The sequence below is a fragment of the Silurus meridionalis genome, chromosome 11 (assembly GCF_014805685.1).
Source record: "Silurus meridionalis isolate SWU-2019-XX chromosome 11, ASM1480568v1, whole genome shotgun sequence".
NCBI lineage: Eukaryota > Metazoa > Chordata > Actinopteri > Siluriformes > Siluridae > Silurus > Silurus meridionalis.
In genome coordinates this window covers 1,697,501-1,715,000 of record NC_060894.1, presented here as the reverse complement: position 1 = coordinate 1,715,000, position 17,500 = coordinate 1,697,501, and the positions used below count along the sequence as shown (strand labels likewise).

Sequence of the window (17,500 nt, the reverse complement as noted above, 5' to 3'; positions counted from 1 at the left end):
CAACCAACCTGAAGGCTGATATTAACGAATAACAGTTTCATCAGCAATCGTAGTGATTCCATGATCGTGGCGCCAATGATGTGTGGTTCTAAATCAAAGTCTTTATAATATTTCACAAAACACTTCATCTCTCTCTCTCTCTCTCTCTCTCTCTCTCTCTCTCTCTCTCTTTTCTTTCCTCTTTAACTGCAGACATTTGATTCCTCTATATCCATAGCACCTTACCCATAATTACAGCTTTTATGTAACTGTATTAGTTTTTCTTTCTTTCTTTCTTTCTTTCTTGCTTTCTTTCTTTCTTTTACTCTTTCACTAGAACTCTTTACTATCTTTACTATAGGAACTCTTTTACTATCCTCATGCCCTTGTTATTTATTTATTTGCTTCTAAGTTTGGTATGTGCTTTTTCATCTTCACATTCCACATTCAGTTCCAATTTGCTCTTATAATTCCCTCCACTGTTCTGGGAAGATGTTTCACTACATTTTGGAGCGTGCTTATGGACATTATCAGCCACAAGGGTGTTAGTAAAGTGAGCTAGTGATGTAGGTGAGAAGGTGAGGAGGCCTGGGGTGCAGCCAGTGTTCACATTTATCCCAAAGATGTTCTGTATGGTTGAGATCAGAGCTTAATAGCAGGCCACTCAGGATCTTCATCTCCAAACCATCTAAATCATATCTACATTGAGCTCACTTTGGGCACAAGTTCAAATGAACACAAAATTGATTGCTACTGCATTCAAAGACACACTTGTCTGCCTCCAGCGTTGTGGTAACAGTTTTGAGAAGAACCACATAAGCAGGAAAGCTCAGGTGTATAGTGTACACACCAGTGGTTAGCCATTTTAGGATTGGATCAGGTCCAGCTCCACCCCCTGGACAGAGACATCCTCAAGTTTATCATCTGGTGAGGAAGATGATGGGGTGGAAGAGGGGGAGGAGAAGGAGGATTTATTGTCCTGTGTTATTATTGATCAGTTTCTTGAAATATTTATTTATGTATGTTTCAGCTCCGCCTGTGTTCATCGAAACTCCACCCTCAATCACAGAAGCCTTAGTCAGCAGATCGATCACACTGAAGTGTGTCGCCCATGGCAACCCTCCTCCCACCATCCAGTGGTATAAAGACGGTGTGGTGTTGAACCAGACCAGCGATGTGACTGTGAGTTTATATTCATGAGTTTAAACATGGGGGAGATAAACGAGCGAAAAATAACAAGGAGCCTAACAGAGAACCTTGTTGGACTTGCTAAACATTTTCTTTTAATGCTTTTAATCCAGAAGTGATCAGTCAAGAAAGATCTACACAAGAACTACACAAGAACTTTTAAAAGTTCTAATTTCTCATTATTAATAGCACTGTGGCTTGCATCATCGGCTTTCATTTTCCCCTCCACCAAAATTTCCATGTATGTTCTCCTCCCTTCCTGTTGTTCCCTCCCACCATCCTGACCCACATCCCTCTCTCTTTCTTTCTCTTTCCAAAGGTCCTGAATGGGAGTCTGACTTTCTCCTCTGTGAGTAGAGAGACAGCAGGACGTTACCAGTGCCAGGCCTCTAACAGCGATGGAAATGAGATTCACACCATGCAGCTCAGGGTCAAAGGTTAGCTCCTACACAACACCTCCTACTCCTCCAATAGAGACTCAGTTGTCTAGAGCTTCTTAGACAAGTTATGCATCTCTCCAGCTCACATGTTCACCTGACTACCTCACTACTAAAGCGTAAGGCCTGAATGGAGCCTGTGTGACATCACTGATCAACACTGTTCCTGATGTCTAATCACTGATCACTTTTATTTCCTCATGTCCAATTACTTTATTCTTAACATCCAATCACTGTTCAACATTTTCAACAAAGATGAACAAACACAGTTCTGATATCCAATCACCAATCACCACTGTTCCTAACATCCAACCACTGATCACCATTATTCCCAAGTCAAATGAATCGATGATGTCATCTGGTCATTTCTCTCTCCCTCTTCCTGACTTCCTGATTGTATGTAAATTTGAATGGCAATGATCTTGGACAATCAGATCCTGCCATCTAGTGGTGGATTTAAGAACTGCCTGCAAATTAAAACATTGTGCAATAATAAATAGCTTTACTTTCCTGGTCTCCTCATAACAGGTCCTCCTGTAATCCTGATTCCCCCGACGGACACCATCCTCAACATGTCCCACAATGCCTTGCTGCGGTGCCAGGCTGAGGCCGATCCTCCCAACATGACCTACGTGTGGATGAGAGATGGAGAGAACATCTACCATATAGAGTAGGTCTCCAGATTTAGAAAAAAACATAAAGTTCAGCATCAGAGAGACATTTTATAGTCGCTGTTTCTGATCACTCATCTGATCACCTGATCGTTTTTATCTTTTTGTGTTTGGTCAGGTCTCTGAAGTCTCGTGTGAAGGTGATGGTAGACGGCACACTGCTCATATCCAGCTTAATCCCGGTGGATTCTGGGAAATATGTCTGCATGCCAACGAACGGACTTCCGACTTCGCCAACTGCTTCGGCTACGCTTACAGTGCGACGTACGTGTTTATGTGTGACGTTTGTGTGTTCTAAAGGAATTGAAATAAATTACATATAAAAATATATATATATAATATAAAAAATATATATTAAAAAAAGTTATAAATATAAAATAATGAGATAAATAGAAAAAGTAAATAATAAAACTAAATAAATACATATTATTTGTAATAATAATAATAATAATAATAATAATAATAATAATAATGCCTTACATGGGTTAGAAAAGGTGGAAGATCTCCTGCTACAGAGCTCCAACTCTATTGAAAACCTTTGGCATGCATGTGAACGCTGACTGCACCCCAGGAACCTCCTCACCTTCTCACCTCCATCACTACCTGAATTTACTAACACTCTTGTGTCTGAATGTGCACAAATCTAGTGGAACATCTTCCCAGAAGAGTGGACTTGCACTTACTGATGTAGGTGAGAACATGAGAAGGTTCTGGGGTGCAGTCAGAATTCACATTCATCCCAAAGCTGTTCAATAGGGTTTAGAGATTGCAGGAGATCTTCCACTCCAAACCATGTAAAGCAGATCTTCATGGAACTCACTCTCATCTATGAGTGTTTGTGCTTTTGGTGTTCAGTTTGAAAAGGATTAGATTTTTGAAACAAATGGTATAAAAACTAAATGTATTATAAATGTTATAATAAAAGCCTGCTGAGTTGACCTGAGGTAACCCCTGCCTCTGTAACAGACCCTGCACAGGTGACCCACATGCCCGAGCAGATCTTCCTCCCTACAGGCCTGAGAGGAGTGATCTCCTGCCCACTGCTTTCTGAACCCCCGCTGCTCCGAGTGGACTGGACCAAAAACGGAAAAGCGCTCGACCTCAACGCTGTGAGACACGTGTTCTGTTTTATCCCTTTACACACACACACACACACACACACACACACACACACACACACACACACAAGAAAGGAAGGAAGGAAGGAAGGTGGAAGAACATGGAAAAAAATAAGATGAAAGGAAGAAAGAAATAATTAATGAAAGAATGAATGAATGAAAGGAAGAAAGAAAGAATGAAAAAGGAATTAAAGAAGGAGGAAGGAGAGGCAAAAAAGTGTAAAAATAGGAAGGAAGGAAATAAGGAAATGGAAAAATAATAAGGAAGGAAGTTAATGGGGAAAGAAAGAAAAAGAAAGAAAGAAAGAAAGAAAGAAAGAAAGAAAGAAAGAAAGAAAGAAAGAACGAAAGAAAGAAAGAACAAAAGACTAAGAATATGAAGGAAGAAAGAAAGAAAGTAAGAAAGAAAGAAAGAAAGAAAGAAAGAAAGAAAGAAAGAAAGAAAGAAGGAGGAAGGAGAGGCAGGAAAAAAAGTGAAAAAAATAAGAAGGAAGAAAAAGAAAGTAAGAAACTATGGAGGGAACAAGTGGAAGTAAACACATGTAGGAAATCAAGCAATAAAGAAATAATGAAGATCTGAAGCAGGAGACACGAGAGACGTGATGAGGACGTGCAGGAAGTTGATGATGCTACAATATTTACATGAAGTTCCTTCTGCTGTGATGTTTTGAGATGTAAATGGTATGTTAATGTTCTGACGTGTTCAGTACCCAGGCTGGATCCTGACAACAGACGGTTCGATCGTGATCACCACGGCTAACGACGACGCGCTCGGCGTCTACACCTGCACTCCGTACAACAGCTACGGGACCATGGGCCAATCAGAGCGCACCAGCGTCGTCCTGCAGGTCAGGCTTTTTAGAAGTTCAGTGTGTGTAAAAGGAAAGTTGATGTGCAGATGATGGAACGTTATTATTGAGCCACAATACTGTTTACCTCATTAGAAAGCAATCAGGAAACTCAGTTCCTCTGAGCTTTAAAGGAAAAACTGCTCTAATAGAGGAAGTGACAGAAGGTCACGCAGTAATGTCATGTTCTGAACTCTTTCAGGACCCTCCATCCATCACACTCGCCCCAAACAAAGAGTACAGGGCGGAAGTCGGGAGGACGCTGATGATCCCCTGCCAAGCACAGGGAGAACCTCAGCTTACAATCACCTGGACCAAGGTAAGCAGGAGGGTTAGATGTTTACACCACAGTGCAGCTGAATGCTCAGCTCTGATTGGTCCAACTGGTTTTGCTTCAGAACGTACATTTTTCATGTAAATGGATTAACAGTGTTTTTTTTATACATTTGCACTGGAACTGTTACAAGTAAAGATGTAAAGAGTGTTTTTTTTTTACAGTTTAACGACAGATGAGTATTTATATTGTGTTAGAAAGAAATTAAGGAAGGAGGGAAGAAGAAAATTCAAAAAGAATGAAAGAAATAATAAAGAAACAGAAAGGGTGACAGACAGACAGACAGACAGACAGACAGACAGACAGACAGACAGACAGACAGACAGACAGATAGATAGATAGATAGATAGATAGATAGATAGATGTCAAAAACCTGTCAGAGAGGGAGAGAGGAGAAAAGGATGGGTGGATGGGGAAGAGTAAAAGATATAAGGAAGGATAGATGGATAGATGGACGGATGAAAATGACAAAATGTCTAAATACAGAAAGAAAGAAAAGGGGATGGCTGGATGGATGGATGGATGGATGGACACTCTTTCTTTCACTTTCCCTATTTGTTTCTCCAAATGTGACTTTCTCCACCTTGCTTGTATACTCCCTAATTCAGTCTCTCTCTCTCTCTCTCTCTCTCTCTCTCTCTCTTTCTCTCTCTAGCTCAGTCCGTCGGTCTCTCGCCCTCTGTACTCCGTGTCAGGAAACGGTTCTCTGCTCCTTCAGTCTCTGAGTAAAGAGCATTATGGTGAGTGGGAGTGCAGTGTGAGGAACCGAGTCTCCACCATCACGACCACTACCACCATCACAGTGCTCGGTGAGGATCGACACCACACACACACACACACACACACACACACACACACACACACACACACACACACACACACACACACATACACACACAAAAACGGAATGGAGATGTTTCTCTTCTTTTCTCTGTATTTTATGCAGTGTACTGTTCTCTTCTTTCATTGTGTGTGTGTGTGTGTGTGTGTGTGTGTGTGTGTGTGTGTGTCAGGTACAAGTCCCCATGCTGTATCCTCCGTGTCTGTTGAAGTTGGAGTAAATCAGGCCAATGTGTCCTGGACGCCTGGATTTGATGGGGGATATGCACAAACATTCACCGTCTGGTTAGTGTCTGGAAAAGCATTATCATGTCTGTGTGTGTGTGTGTGTGTGTGTGTGTGTGTGTGTGTGTGTGTGCGAGAAAGAATTTGTGCTGGCTCCAAACTAATAACAGAACAAACACCACAATACTGGTACTACAGCGATCCTATATATCATACTATTGTTAAATCCTGGACTCTGATTGGTCAGGCTGTTTATAGCTACTATAATGGACATGATAACAATAAATATAACAATAAATGGACCAAAAAATGGGTTTACTACCATTTAACATGATGTGACATTATATAGAACAGTTCTGCGTTTAAACGCCAGTCACTGAACACATCATCATGATGGACTTTTAAGGAATGGACATTCAGTGCCACATCATGGAAACGTGCTAAATTAAATAAATATTAATATATTAATAAATTAAAAAAATTTAATAAAATAAAATACTTGCATTTGAACTGAAACAAAAAGTAACACTTTTAATAAATAAAAACAGTAAATATCCAAAGTAAATAAAAAAAGACACTTTGAATAAATATAACATAGCGTCGTTTTTTTGCCTCTAGAGGCCGCTCTCGTACTGTAAAAGGCAACCCAGAAAAACTACCGGTATGGATTTTTGCCGATAGCCAATAGTTCCTGCAACCGAACAATAAAACTGATGAATCGGTCGACCGCTAACTTATACATTCTTATACAAGCTGCTTTGAGACAATGTCTATTGCTAAAAGTGCTATAGAATTAAAAAAATATATTTTTACTACAAACTAAAAATGGAGTGCTATATGCAGATTCCAAAGATTTTTTTGTCCTTTTAGTAAATTCCATCTACTCAGCAGCCATCTTGGTTTGTAGACAGTTTATTTCAGGCTGATGCACAATACACTTAGAGAGCCATAAACCAGAAAAGATCAACACTACAAAGTATTAAAAAAGCAGTCAATTTAATTACATTCCGTCAATCAATCTTTCTCTGTTTCTTTCTTGTGTTCTTTCTTGTGTATATATCAATCAAACAACAAAGAATGAGGCCATTAAATTCACCATTTATTTATGTACTGATACTGATTATGTATGTTATGTTTGATGTGACATGCAGACGTGTTTCTCTATTTAAACTTTCTCATTAAAACTTTAAGACTGTTTTGATTGAAGTTTTCATTTACACAGTGAAAGTTACATGCATTCAGAGTCCAGCTACATTTATTCCATAACTCTGAGTTTGTGCAGAAGTGTTTGCAGCTTTTCATGGGCATTTATTTGTAAGCACTTGCCATCAGAGCATCATTAGAGATATGAATACTGAGATCGTAATTAATGTCGAACCATCTGCAATATTTCAGTAATAATTGTGCTTGTTTTCCTCCAGGCTGAAGTGTGTCTGTGCAGATGAGGAGCAGCAGGAATGGCGTTCAGCTCCTGGTCCGTCCTCCAGCACCAGTGTGTTGGTCAGCGACCTCCTTCCATCTACCGAGTACCAGTTCAGCGTGATGGCTCACAACAAGCTGGGCAGCGGCCCGTTCAGTGAAATCGCCGCTGCTGAAACTATGGGTCAGAACCGGTTTACCTCTATTAACCAGCTGTAGATCTTCTTGCTCTCTGTCCTGATCTACGAGTCTGTGTTTTCCGTTTTGACTTCCACTCCCTCAACTTTCATGCTTTCTATCTAGATGCACTTCCTATCAAGCCAGATCCACCCACACTGCTGTTCTTCAACCAGAGCTCTGAAGGGGTTTATCTCCGGTGGGACGCGTCATCGCACCAGCAGCTCCCTATCGACAGTTTCGTCCTGCAATCACGTCTTGAGGAGGGCGAGTGGTTGACATTGGAGGAGGACATCGATGGGAATAAGAGCGAAATACTCGTTCAAGGATTACAGAAGGTAATAATTTAAGATGCAAAAAATATCAATGCTTACTTTAACTGACTGCATCCCCTGTGTTAAAACCATACACTTCTTTGGAATTGCCTTTGAAGGAAAATTTGTTCGGCTTATTTTCAAGCCTGAAAAACTAAATGCTTGGAATGAAGAAACTACCGAATCGATTGTGCAGCAATATAAGCATTGTTATAATAAAGACAATATAGATATACTTTATGTTACAATATATTTGAAGTTCATTCTTATAAAGCAAAAGTTTTGAGAGCTGTGACTTGATTTCTAGCGAGGTAGATACAAGCCTTCAAGAAACGCCACGTCATACTGAATCTAAACACGTATCAGAGTGGTACCTTTGCATTTGGTGGACACCCAAATCCAGCGACTTACATTTATCTCCTCCAGCTTGGAGTGGCTGGGATTTGAACTTACGACCTTCGATTCAAAGTCCAATGCCTTAACCACTAACCTCCGACCTCCTCCAAATGTAAATCCTGAACATATCAGTCTTACCGATAGAGACGGCTTACAAAGACAGAATTGCGTTCTCTGTCAGTCTGAAGAAGCAACATTCCAGCATTAAACTGCTTCATCTTCTTAAAACCTCTCCCTGAAGTCACACACAATACATAGAAAAAAGTTAGTGGACGCCTGACCATAACTATGATTGCTACATTTTGTGCTTCTTTTTTGAACATCCCATTCCACATTTAGTGTTTATTTACTTTTATAATGAGCTCCACTCTTCTGGGAAAATGTTTCACTAGATGTTTGTGGAGATTGGTGCTCATTTACAAAGGGTGTTAGTAAAGTAGTGATGGAGGTGAGAAGGTGAGAAGGTGAGGAGGTCTGGGGTGCAGTTTTCGTTCCATTCATCCCAAAGGTGTTCAGTAGAGTTGGAGTTTAATTGGAGGTGGAGATCTTCCACCTTTTTCAACCCATATAAAGCATATCTTTGTGGAGCTTGAGAAGATATGGAGAAGTCCATATGGTTGGAAAAGTCTGGTGTCCTATTATCTTTGTCCATGTAGTGTTAAAACAACTCACCCAAAGTCCACTCTCTTCCAAACACCATGTTTTTATCCTAAAGATTTTAAGAGAGCATTAAATTGGTCAAACCAATGAAAGATTTTTATATTTGATACATTTTTGCTTCTAAAACACTTTCAACATTAAAAAACTGCCACAATTGCATTCCATAATACTGCTTTCACACTGCTTCATTCTCATACTGTCCTGTTTGCATTCGATAAGATTTCATTAAATGCCATTCCAATGCCTTTTTGCGTTTCTTCCTTCCCTTTGTGCAGTACTGCAACTATGAGCTACGGCTCCTGTCTCGGCGTGGAGAGCAGCTGAGCATTCCCAGTCACTCGATCAATGTCTCCACTTTGGGTCAGTGCCTAAAACCTCGTTCCAGTTTCTCTCCTACTGCTCCGGTTATTCAACTGAGGCTCATATCTATTTGGATTATTCTCGTAAATCATCCATTGTTCCGTTTCGGAGCACTGTGATGGAATAAATACAATCTTTTTTTCTCATTTTGCAGTCATCAACATGCATTCTCCAAGTTCACTCCTCCCAGGGGCGGAGCCTCAGCCGCTGTGGGCTGGAGTGGTGATCGGGATGGGGGTCTTGTGTCTTTTGCTTCTCGCTGTTTTGGTCACAGTGTGTTTAATTGGCCGGAAAAGAAGTCGACGCCACAGGAAGATGATGCAGGGTACAGAATGCCTTTTTTTATGAACCATAGCAATATGAACGTCATACTCAGTGACATTCTTTGTCTCAGCTCAATATAAAGCACACATTTCCTGTCATCAAGTAATTCTTTGTTGAGTTTTCATTTCTCTGTGTCACTCATTTCCATTGTTCTGTTACTTATTTCAGATCATGCATCATCTAGGAAGTAAGTGTATTTTTTTTTTACTCATCCAATACCATGGTTTAGGACACACAGATATGAAATATATCACATTTGAAATACAGTAACACTCTGTAGATAGTTTTAAGATATGAATTGCCCCCCCTGGAAGCCCCTTTCTCTGATCGCACATTAGTAATATTTTCAACTGGACATAATTTTCCATCTAGGTTTATTAAGTGATGAGGCACTTTTGCCCTCTGTTACAGAAAATAAAAATATGTTTTTTAGTATAATTGATTAATTAATGTGAGAATAAATCTTTGACAGACAATTAGAGAATTGTGTGAACCATTCCTAAAGCTATTTAATTTGGTTGACCGATTCATCGGTCTTGCAGATTCATCGCTGGATATATTGGCTATTGGCAAAAAATACATAGTTTTTCCGGGTTGAGTTATACAGTACGAGAGCGGCCTCGAGAGGTGAATCACTGTACTGTTTATTTGAAGTGCCATTTTTTATGTAACTGTTTTTATTTGTTTGGAATGTTAAAATTAATACATACAGTGGCATAACATTGACATTATAACATTATGAGTGTGGTCCGATCCAACAGACGAGCTCCTGTAGCTCACACCACTGAAGAAGTTCATGCTGTTGATGCTCGATAAGTCACGACTGTTTTAACAGCAAAAAGGGACCAACACAATACTAGACAGGTGGTCGTAATGTTATGCCTGATTGGCGGCTATAATGATATGCCTGATTGTTTTTTTCAATTTTTATTTTTTTAATTAAATTTGGTACTATTTTACATGGAGTGATCGATTATCAGCAAGTACGATCTGTCAGTAAAATTGGTCGACTTTCACTATTTACTATGAATGCCACCAAATGTTTACCAGAAATCTGTCAATAAAAGTGTCAGAGCACTTTTTCAAATCAATCGTGCCCACGCAAATCAACAGTGAATAAAACTAATGCGGAATCATGTCATTGGTATTCATGTCATGTATTTTGTTTTGGCCAGTCTGTAAATGTTGTTGTATTGTATGGTACAGGTTTGGGTTTTATATAATGAGGTAATAATGGTAGCAAAATCAAAATCAATTTCACCAATCAGTTCAATTTTGCCAAATTCTTGTTATAATTGCTCATTCTTCACATCCTTTATCCCCTTCAGACCTGACTCAGCTCCTGGCAGCCCTGACAGTGTACTAAAACAGAAACTCCTCCCTCTTCGGCCACTCTCCAGTTCCTCCTCCTCTTCAGACCACTCGTCCTTGGAGAAATCCAACCGGAGCGATTGTCCTGACCAGAAACAGCACCAGCTCCCACGTACCCAACCTCCATTGCAGGGTTCAGTACCCGAGAATCACCTCCATCGTTCCTCTACTGTAGAACTCATTCATCGTGGGCCAGATGGCCGCTTCATGCATGAGCCTTATGAAGAGCTTAGCACTTCAGATTTTGCTTCATCCAAGCATGAAAGGGCAAGGCAAAGCTTTTCGCATTCGTCCGAACGAGCCTATGATGCCAAACTTCGTAAAACACAATCTTTGTGCTCTCACAGGAGTGAAAGGAAGCATCCTCCTTTTGTCCTTTCCGTGGACATGCCTTCTTGTGGGTTGGACATTTCTCCTTCGGGCAGAGCACAAACGTTGCCCCGGTATGGCTGCTACTCTGTGACTCTGGGACAGGAGATCTCAAATCGATCAAGTCTGTCCTCAGAGACCAGCTGCTCAGTTCTTTACCCACCATCAGACAACTGTCAGACGCTAAAGCGTGCCGGGACTCACTCCACGGCCAACACTCTTGTTCTGCAAATGGAGCATGAAAAAGAACAAGGAAACCTGAACCATTGTCTGAGGCTGGCCCAAGAGCGAGAGGAACTGGAGCGAGAGTTGCGTAAATACACTCTGGGTCAAAACTTTGAAAGCAAGACAGGTGGATCACTCCGAGCAGAGAGGAAGAGGGATATCGAGGATAATGATGAAACTGCCTGGAAAGGCAGCGAAATGGGATTCTTGCATGTTTCCCAGTTGTCCAATAGAGGGCAATGTCTATCCAATAACACTATTAGCCCAAGAGTGAGAGCTTCCTCTTGCATTCCGTGGGAGGCTGGATACATAATGTCTCCCAGTAACCTCGTTCATGCACAGAATTGCCACGAAAGGGCTTTTGAGTGCCTGAACGACTCTCATTTAAACCAAATGTCAAACCACAGAAGGTCTAAAAGTCTAGAGCGAGGGGAGCACCAGAGATCACGTGTTAAAGATCAGCGTCGAAGGCGAACCATGACTGAAGGTGCCCCTGTCAATTTTGATAATAAACCTTTAGACCCAACTTTGGAAAGATCTCATTATAGTGTGGAGAGCAGGCTGAATAATCCTGGAGCCTACGGATGCAGTCAACAACATATTTTCCCAAGAATGAGTCACTTGGGAGAGACACAGCGAGGACGGAAAGCAGAGAAAAGCAGAGGGCAGGTTAGCTGTGCAACTGATTATGTGGAGATGTGTGTGGATGAGCCGGAGGTACAGGCGCCGTCTCCTCTAACAAGGTCCATGCAACAGTCCATGGATTCTCAGAAACGCAGTATATATCAGCTGCAGATGGAGACCGAAAAACATTCGGGGTACAAAACCATTCAGAGAGGCATGAGAAGGGACCTGGGGAGGATGAGCAGTGGGTCAAGCAGAACCCTTCCTTCAAAACATCGACAAAGTCCAGCTTTAAAAAATGGTCTTAATGGGGGTTCTCAGGGTATAATTCACCACAAAAGTGCCCCTAGTTTGGAAGATAATATGTACAGCGAGCAATTCCTGCCCCCTGATGCCTGGATTGACTCGCTAAACATGCAGCAAAATTCCCCTCCTTCAAATGGTGATGAGAACCGAACAGTGAGTCAAGAAACTAAACCGTGTACACCTCCAGACATTCAGCTTAGAGACTCCCATAATCAGCAGGCCTCTCATACTGCTTCTATTCCTGACCAAGACTGTCAGCGCCACAGTCCGCCTTCCATGCCTCTGGAGAATTCCAGCTGGCCTCCGATGCATTGCTACTCCCCAGAACCCGAGGGAAGTTGCCGGAGCTACGCCAGCCATAGCAGTGGCAGAGGAAGTCTGGATCAGCCTAGCAGCAGGCAATCTCTGTCTTTTAGCCCACCTTTAAACAGTTCCCTAGAGATCCCTGAGGAGAGCTACAGAGATGAGCCTGGCCAGCCCTCTCTGCAGGATTGGTAAGATATACCTGTTTCCATATGAATTTCTTTGTGCGTTATTCTTTTATTTGATCTATAGTTCAGCGTTTTAGCTCTAGGCTAGGGGGCTTTAGAGCAGCTAATTGAAATCGAGTGTGTTAAATAAAAGAAACACAACATACTGCAAGGTGGGGGTTCTCCATTAATGATACTGAATCCCTGCTGATACACCAGGACAAGAACAGAGTGAAGCTGAAATTCCTTTTCTTTCCAAGTTAATTTACATAAAATTACATGCAAAGGATTAAAAATTCTTTGTCGTTTAATTGCCACAGTTTCTGTTTAAATCTGCCCCAATTTTCTTATTATGTAGCAGTTTCCAAGTCACTCTTGCTAGCTGGATCTTTTCTGTCACTATTATTAACAGTGTTTATTAGAGATTTCCAAAACTGAGACCGATGTGATTTGCGTCTCGATGTATAGACAACTATATGCTACATTAAAGTTACATATGAAGCAGTTACCGATCCATTTCACAACACAGTGCAAAGTAAAAAATATGATGCCAAGCAATTCAATATGGTACTGTTAATTTTTATATTTTTGGTTCAGACAGACAGCAAATCATCATTTCCGTAAGTGTCTTCTGACTTCTTACGCATGGCCCCTTTTACAAACAGGCTTTTTTTTATATGTATAAAAGCCAGACGTACTTTTGCTGTTCGGTCTGCAGGAAGATGCAGCTCTACCTCTGCCATGTTAATCTGTATTCTATCTGACTCTCAGGACAAGCGTCAGTCTTTGTAGTGTTGTGATGCGTCATATTCATGGAGCAGCAGTGATTCTGAGAGAACACACGCGAGAAACGTTTATATCGTTCTGTTCTTATGCTGTTATCTGCAGATCTTAAAGCTTTTTAAAAACGATGAATTGCGATATAAATGCCAACATGTACACTTTTGATTTAATCTATTCCTGGTCTTGGAAACCCCCTTTTCCTGCACCATTGAATGTTTTCAGTGAAGCTTTATGTAACACAACCAAGGGGTCTGTTACTGTGATTTTATTTACAGTGGTGGAAATCAGAACCCAGCAGTTTATTATTTATTAGCCACTTTGACTGGACACATAAATTGTTTCGCAGGTTTAATCAGGAACTCAATAACCCAAAAGCCTATAAATAACCTCAACTTCGAGGAGGAGGCAGGGTGGGGGGGGGTAGAGCCATCCCTGATTGGCTAGCGTCAGTCTATTGCACATGAGAAAGAAGAAAACTTTCCCACCCAGATAGCAGTATCGAGTGTCTTAAATTGTGACAAGAACAATTCCTGCTCTTCACAGAAATATTTTGATGTTTTACATGGTCGTTTATAGGTTTGCTTTCATGATGTGTTCTGAAATAATAATAATAAAAAAAAACACTATCTTTAAACCTCTAGCTCCAGGAGGGATTCTGTTGATGAGAACTATGAGTGGGACTCAAACTACATCTCCATGAACTCTAATGACCTCAAAACGTCAATCAGCTCGGTAAACCTGCAGGGGGAGATCCTGAGCAAAGGAAGTCAGAGGAGCGCTATAAACGACAGCAGGCAGTCCTCGAAGCAGGAAAAGAGAGGTAGGGGGAAATCTGTTGAATCGGAGACACTTGAAATGTTCTCCTGAGCGTTCTTAACAGTTGAAGAGTTGATGATATACTACTACGAGCACATTGATAGCTCATTACACAACATCTTGAACCAATCAGAAGTGAACAATGTACCTGATTTATTTATTTCTGCAGGTCTGTATCGCTTGGTAAGCATTCTGCCCCCCAGCTGTGAAGAATCTCTCCTGGAGCTGGAAATTCAGCACGGCTCCATGTGCTATCCTGACAAAGTCCCTGTTCCTGATGCGGATGCTGTGCTTTTCTGAGACTTATTGGTAATTAACATACACAAAATACTTATTCTATATTTACAGTCACATTCATGGCATATGGCAGACGTCCTTATCCAGAGCGACGGATAAATTATATGAACTGATCCATAAAGCTGCATTGTGAAAATGTCCGTTGTATAAAACGCCATACGAATGGAATTGAATGGCGCTGAATTTCAATTGAATTAATAAAAAAACATAAACAGTATGAGCTTATCCTCTATATACACTTTATAGGGACAAAAGTATTGGGACACCTGATTTTTTCCACTCACATGTGCTTCTTTCCCAAATGGTTACCAAAAATTTGGATTCATGGATTCGTACAATTGTATTGGACGTCCTCGGATCTGCTCGAACTAGGAGACCCAAACCTGATCCAGGATGCCCCAGTGCACAAATCCAGATCCATGAAGAAAACCTTTGCATGACTAACATCCTTGTGGCTAAACATGCACAAATCTCCACAAAATCTAATGGAACATCCTCCCAAAAGAGTGGAGTGCATATCAATTAGCCAGGTGTCCACAAACTTTTGAGTAAGCTCTCATTAATAGGGATGTAATGTAAAAAAGGAACGTTGTAACAGAGTGTCTGGTGGTTTGGGTGACTGTATAAAGCTAGGATAGTCAGCTTGCTTTGCTAATCTAAACTGAAAATATAGCTAGCATAAAGCTGTAGGCTGTAGATTTCCATTTAGGATCAGAAGTTGAAAAAGCAAGCGATAAGAGACTCGTCGCTTGCTAGTCTGAATGTACGTGTGTGTGTGTGTGTGTATGTGTGTATGCAAATAAGAAATAAGAAATGTCATATTCAGTAATATTGCATTAGTCACATGATTAAGCTGAATAATAAAATACGTATCTGACTCTCGCGAAGGAATAGCTCTATTAAATATTTTAATAGCGCAATAGTCAATATTTCCCCGAGCAAAACCCGATGCATAATTGATACCGGTATCAAATCAACACGCTTCAGTGTTTCTCTTTCTGTGTAAAACAGGATCCTCTGAACCAACAGCCCATACCAGTGAGCAACGCATCTCATCTCGAAACACCAAGAGACTCGATGGGAAATCAACAAAGCGAAACAGGACCCCCAGATTTTTTTATTTTGCTGTCAGTGTTCAATGCAATTCCTAAACGTCTTTTCACATACGACGGCTACGACTTTACTGCCACAAATAAGCTGCGTACTGTACGAATGGCAGCCTGATATGGACATGTCTGGTTTTTCTGGCATTTGGATAATTTCAGGATAAATTTCACCTTGGAATTAAAGAAGGTCGAATCTGATTGGTTGAATTCGCCAGACTCGAAGGATGAAAGAACTGAATTCCTGGTTTTATCACTCAGACGAGATTACAGCCAGGAAGAAAACAGACTCGAGATAATCTGCTCTGCTCAGTCAGCCCTGTCGTTCCCACTTCCTGTATCTGCGCAAAAAAAAAAAAAAAGATTCCAATGATAGAACAGGACTACAATGGAGAAGATTTGTCAAAATCGGGTGTTTTTGAGAATTCGAGATGCAGTTCAGAGTGAACTTTGTGCACGGCGTTGAGCCGTGGACGTCGATATCGATCTGCGCTCGGAGACTGAGCGCTGGGATTAAAGCCCTGGTCAGTTTGTGTGGAAAAAGTTCTAAAGTGAAAGCTTTCTTCGCGCTCTGAGGCTGTAAGCGTGTGATCGGTTATATAAGGTGAAATGGCTTGAAAAAGTTCACTTCTTTCAAAAACAAAACAAACCTATATATAAATACGTATATGAAGGATTACGGTTTCCACCAAACTCAGACTGAACTTCTTCCTCCATGTTTTTACTCAACGTGAATATATTCGCTTTATTTTTCTAATCGTAGAGAAATCGAATTATTTGGTAATTGTCTTTGTATAAGGTTCATGTATGACTCTAAGCGATAATGATCACATTCACAACAAGTCGATAAAAAAAGAAACGTCACATTTTCATCTATATATACAGTCCTCAAACTGTAACACTGAACTTGAACAAGCATCACAAAGCTCCATGAAGATGTCCTTTTCATGGGTTGGAAGTGTGTGGAAGATCTGCTGCTATACAGCTCCAAACCTATTGAAGGTATGATTGTAAACGCCAGGCTTCTTCACCTCACCTACATCACTACCTGACATTACTAAATGACTGAATCCCCATAGGCACACTCCAAAAATCTACTGAAACATCTTTCCAGAAGAGTTTGGTAAGATGGGGGATTAAATATGGAATGGGATGCTCTGGTGTCCACATTATATTTGCTGCAGTTTGAAAAACACGTCACTTATTCCATTCACACACCAGTTTTATAAACGAAAACTGGCTGATGTGCTGCAGTGGCTATGCTGCGTTATTGGATTTCGAAGTTTTTGCTCGATGCTGCTCTTCTGATGCAGCTTCTTTTCGACCCTCACATTTTTATGACGTTTTGTAGGTGGGGCTGAGCATAAATGTGCCTTGAAGACAATACCATAATTGACATATGATTTGTGGTTATCAAGGAACACACACAAGTTGAGCTCGGATTTACGCAAAAAAAAAACAAAGAGCGATAAACGCGGCGAACTGAGAGACAGAAAAGAAGTTAATATGAAAAGCACAGAGTTTGCCAGACATCATTCTTTTATAAAGACCCAGGATGTGGAACAGTGCATTAAATGTCAGCTTAGTTTCCAGGGAACACACACACACACACACACACACACACACACACACACACAGCTTTAAACTCTGTGGACTCAGTGTATAGATCCGAACCGAGAGCAAAGCGCGAAGTGTCTCGTGTGGCATCATCAATAATCCCGATTGAACTGGTGGTGCAGCAGCCACACTGACGCCATTATTATTTTCATTTGAACTTCATGAAAAAAGAGAAAGAGCTGAAAATGTAACATATAACAGTCTCTAATACCCGAGCGACATTTTTTAT

The 17,500-nt window shown here is 40.8% G+C and overlaps 1 protein-coding gene across 1 annotated transcript in view; it reads left to right on the top strand.

The window, feature by feature from the left end:
• Positions 1–16,330, top strand: part of igsf9a (immunoglobulin superfamily, member 9a) — a 42,943-nt gene extending 26,613 nt beyond the window's left edge. The window contains exons 5-22 of the mRNA XM_046861829.1: positions 1,010–1,161; positions 1,487–1,604; positions 2,133–2,274; positions 2,394–2,539; positions 3,242–3,384; positions 4,101–4,241; positions 4,444–4,560; positions 5,231–5,384; positions 5,589–5,700; positions 7,062–7,243; positions 7,363–7,574; positions 8,882–8,966; positions 9,121–9,291; positions 9,459–9,477; positions 10,619–12,679; positions 14,080–14,258; positions 14,424–14,563; positions 15,563–16,330. Coding sequence (XP_046717785.1) covers positions 1,010–1,161; positions 1,487–1,604; positions 2,133–2,274; positions 2,394–2,539; positions 3,242–3,384; positions 4,101–4,241; positions 4,444–4,560; positions 5,231–5,384; positions 5,589–5,700; positions 7,062–7,243; positions 7,363–7,574; positions 8,882–8,966; positions 9,121–9,291; positions 9,459–9,477; positions 10,619–12,679; positions 14,080–14,258; positions 14,424–14,554 — 4,265 coding nt within the window. The 3' untranslated portion in view covers positions 14,555–14,563; positions 15,563–16,330. The remainder of the gene's footprint in view (positions 1–1,009; positions 1,162–1,486; positions 1,605–2,132; positions 2,275–2,393; positions 2,540–3,241; positions 3,385–4,100; positions 4,242–4,443; positions 4,561–5,230; positions 5,385–5,588; positions 5,701–7,061; positions 7,244–7,362; positions 7,575–8,881; positions 8,967–9,120; positions 9,292–9,458; positions 9,478–10,618; positions 12,680–14,079; positions 14,259–14,423; positions 14,564–15,562) is intronic.
• Positions 16,331–17,500: the final 1,170 nt, after the last annotated feature.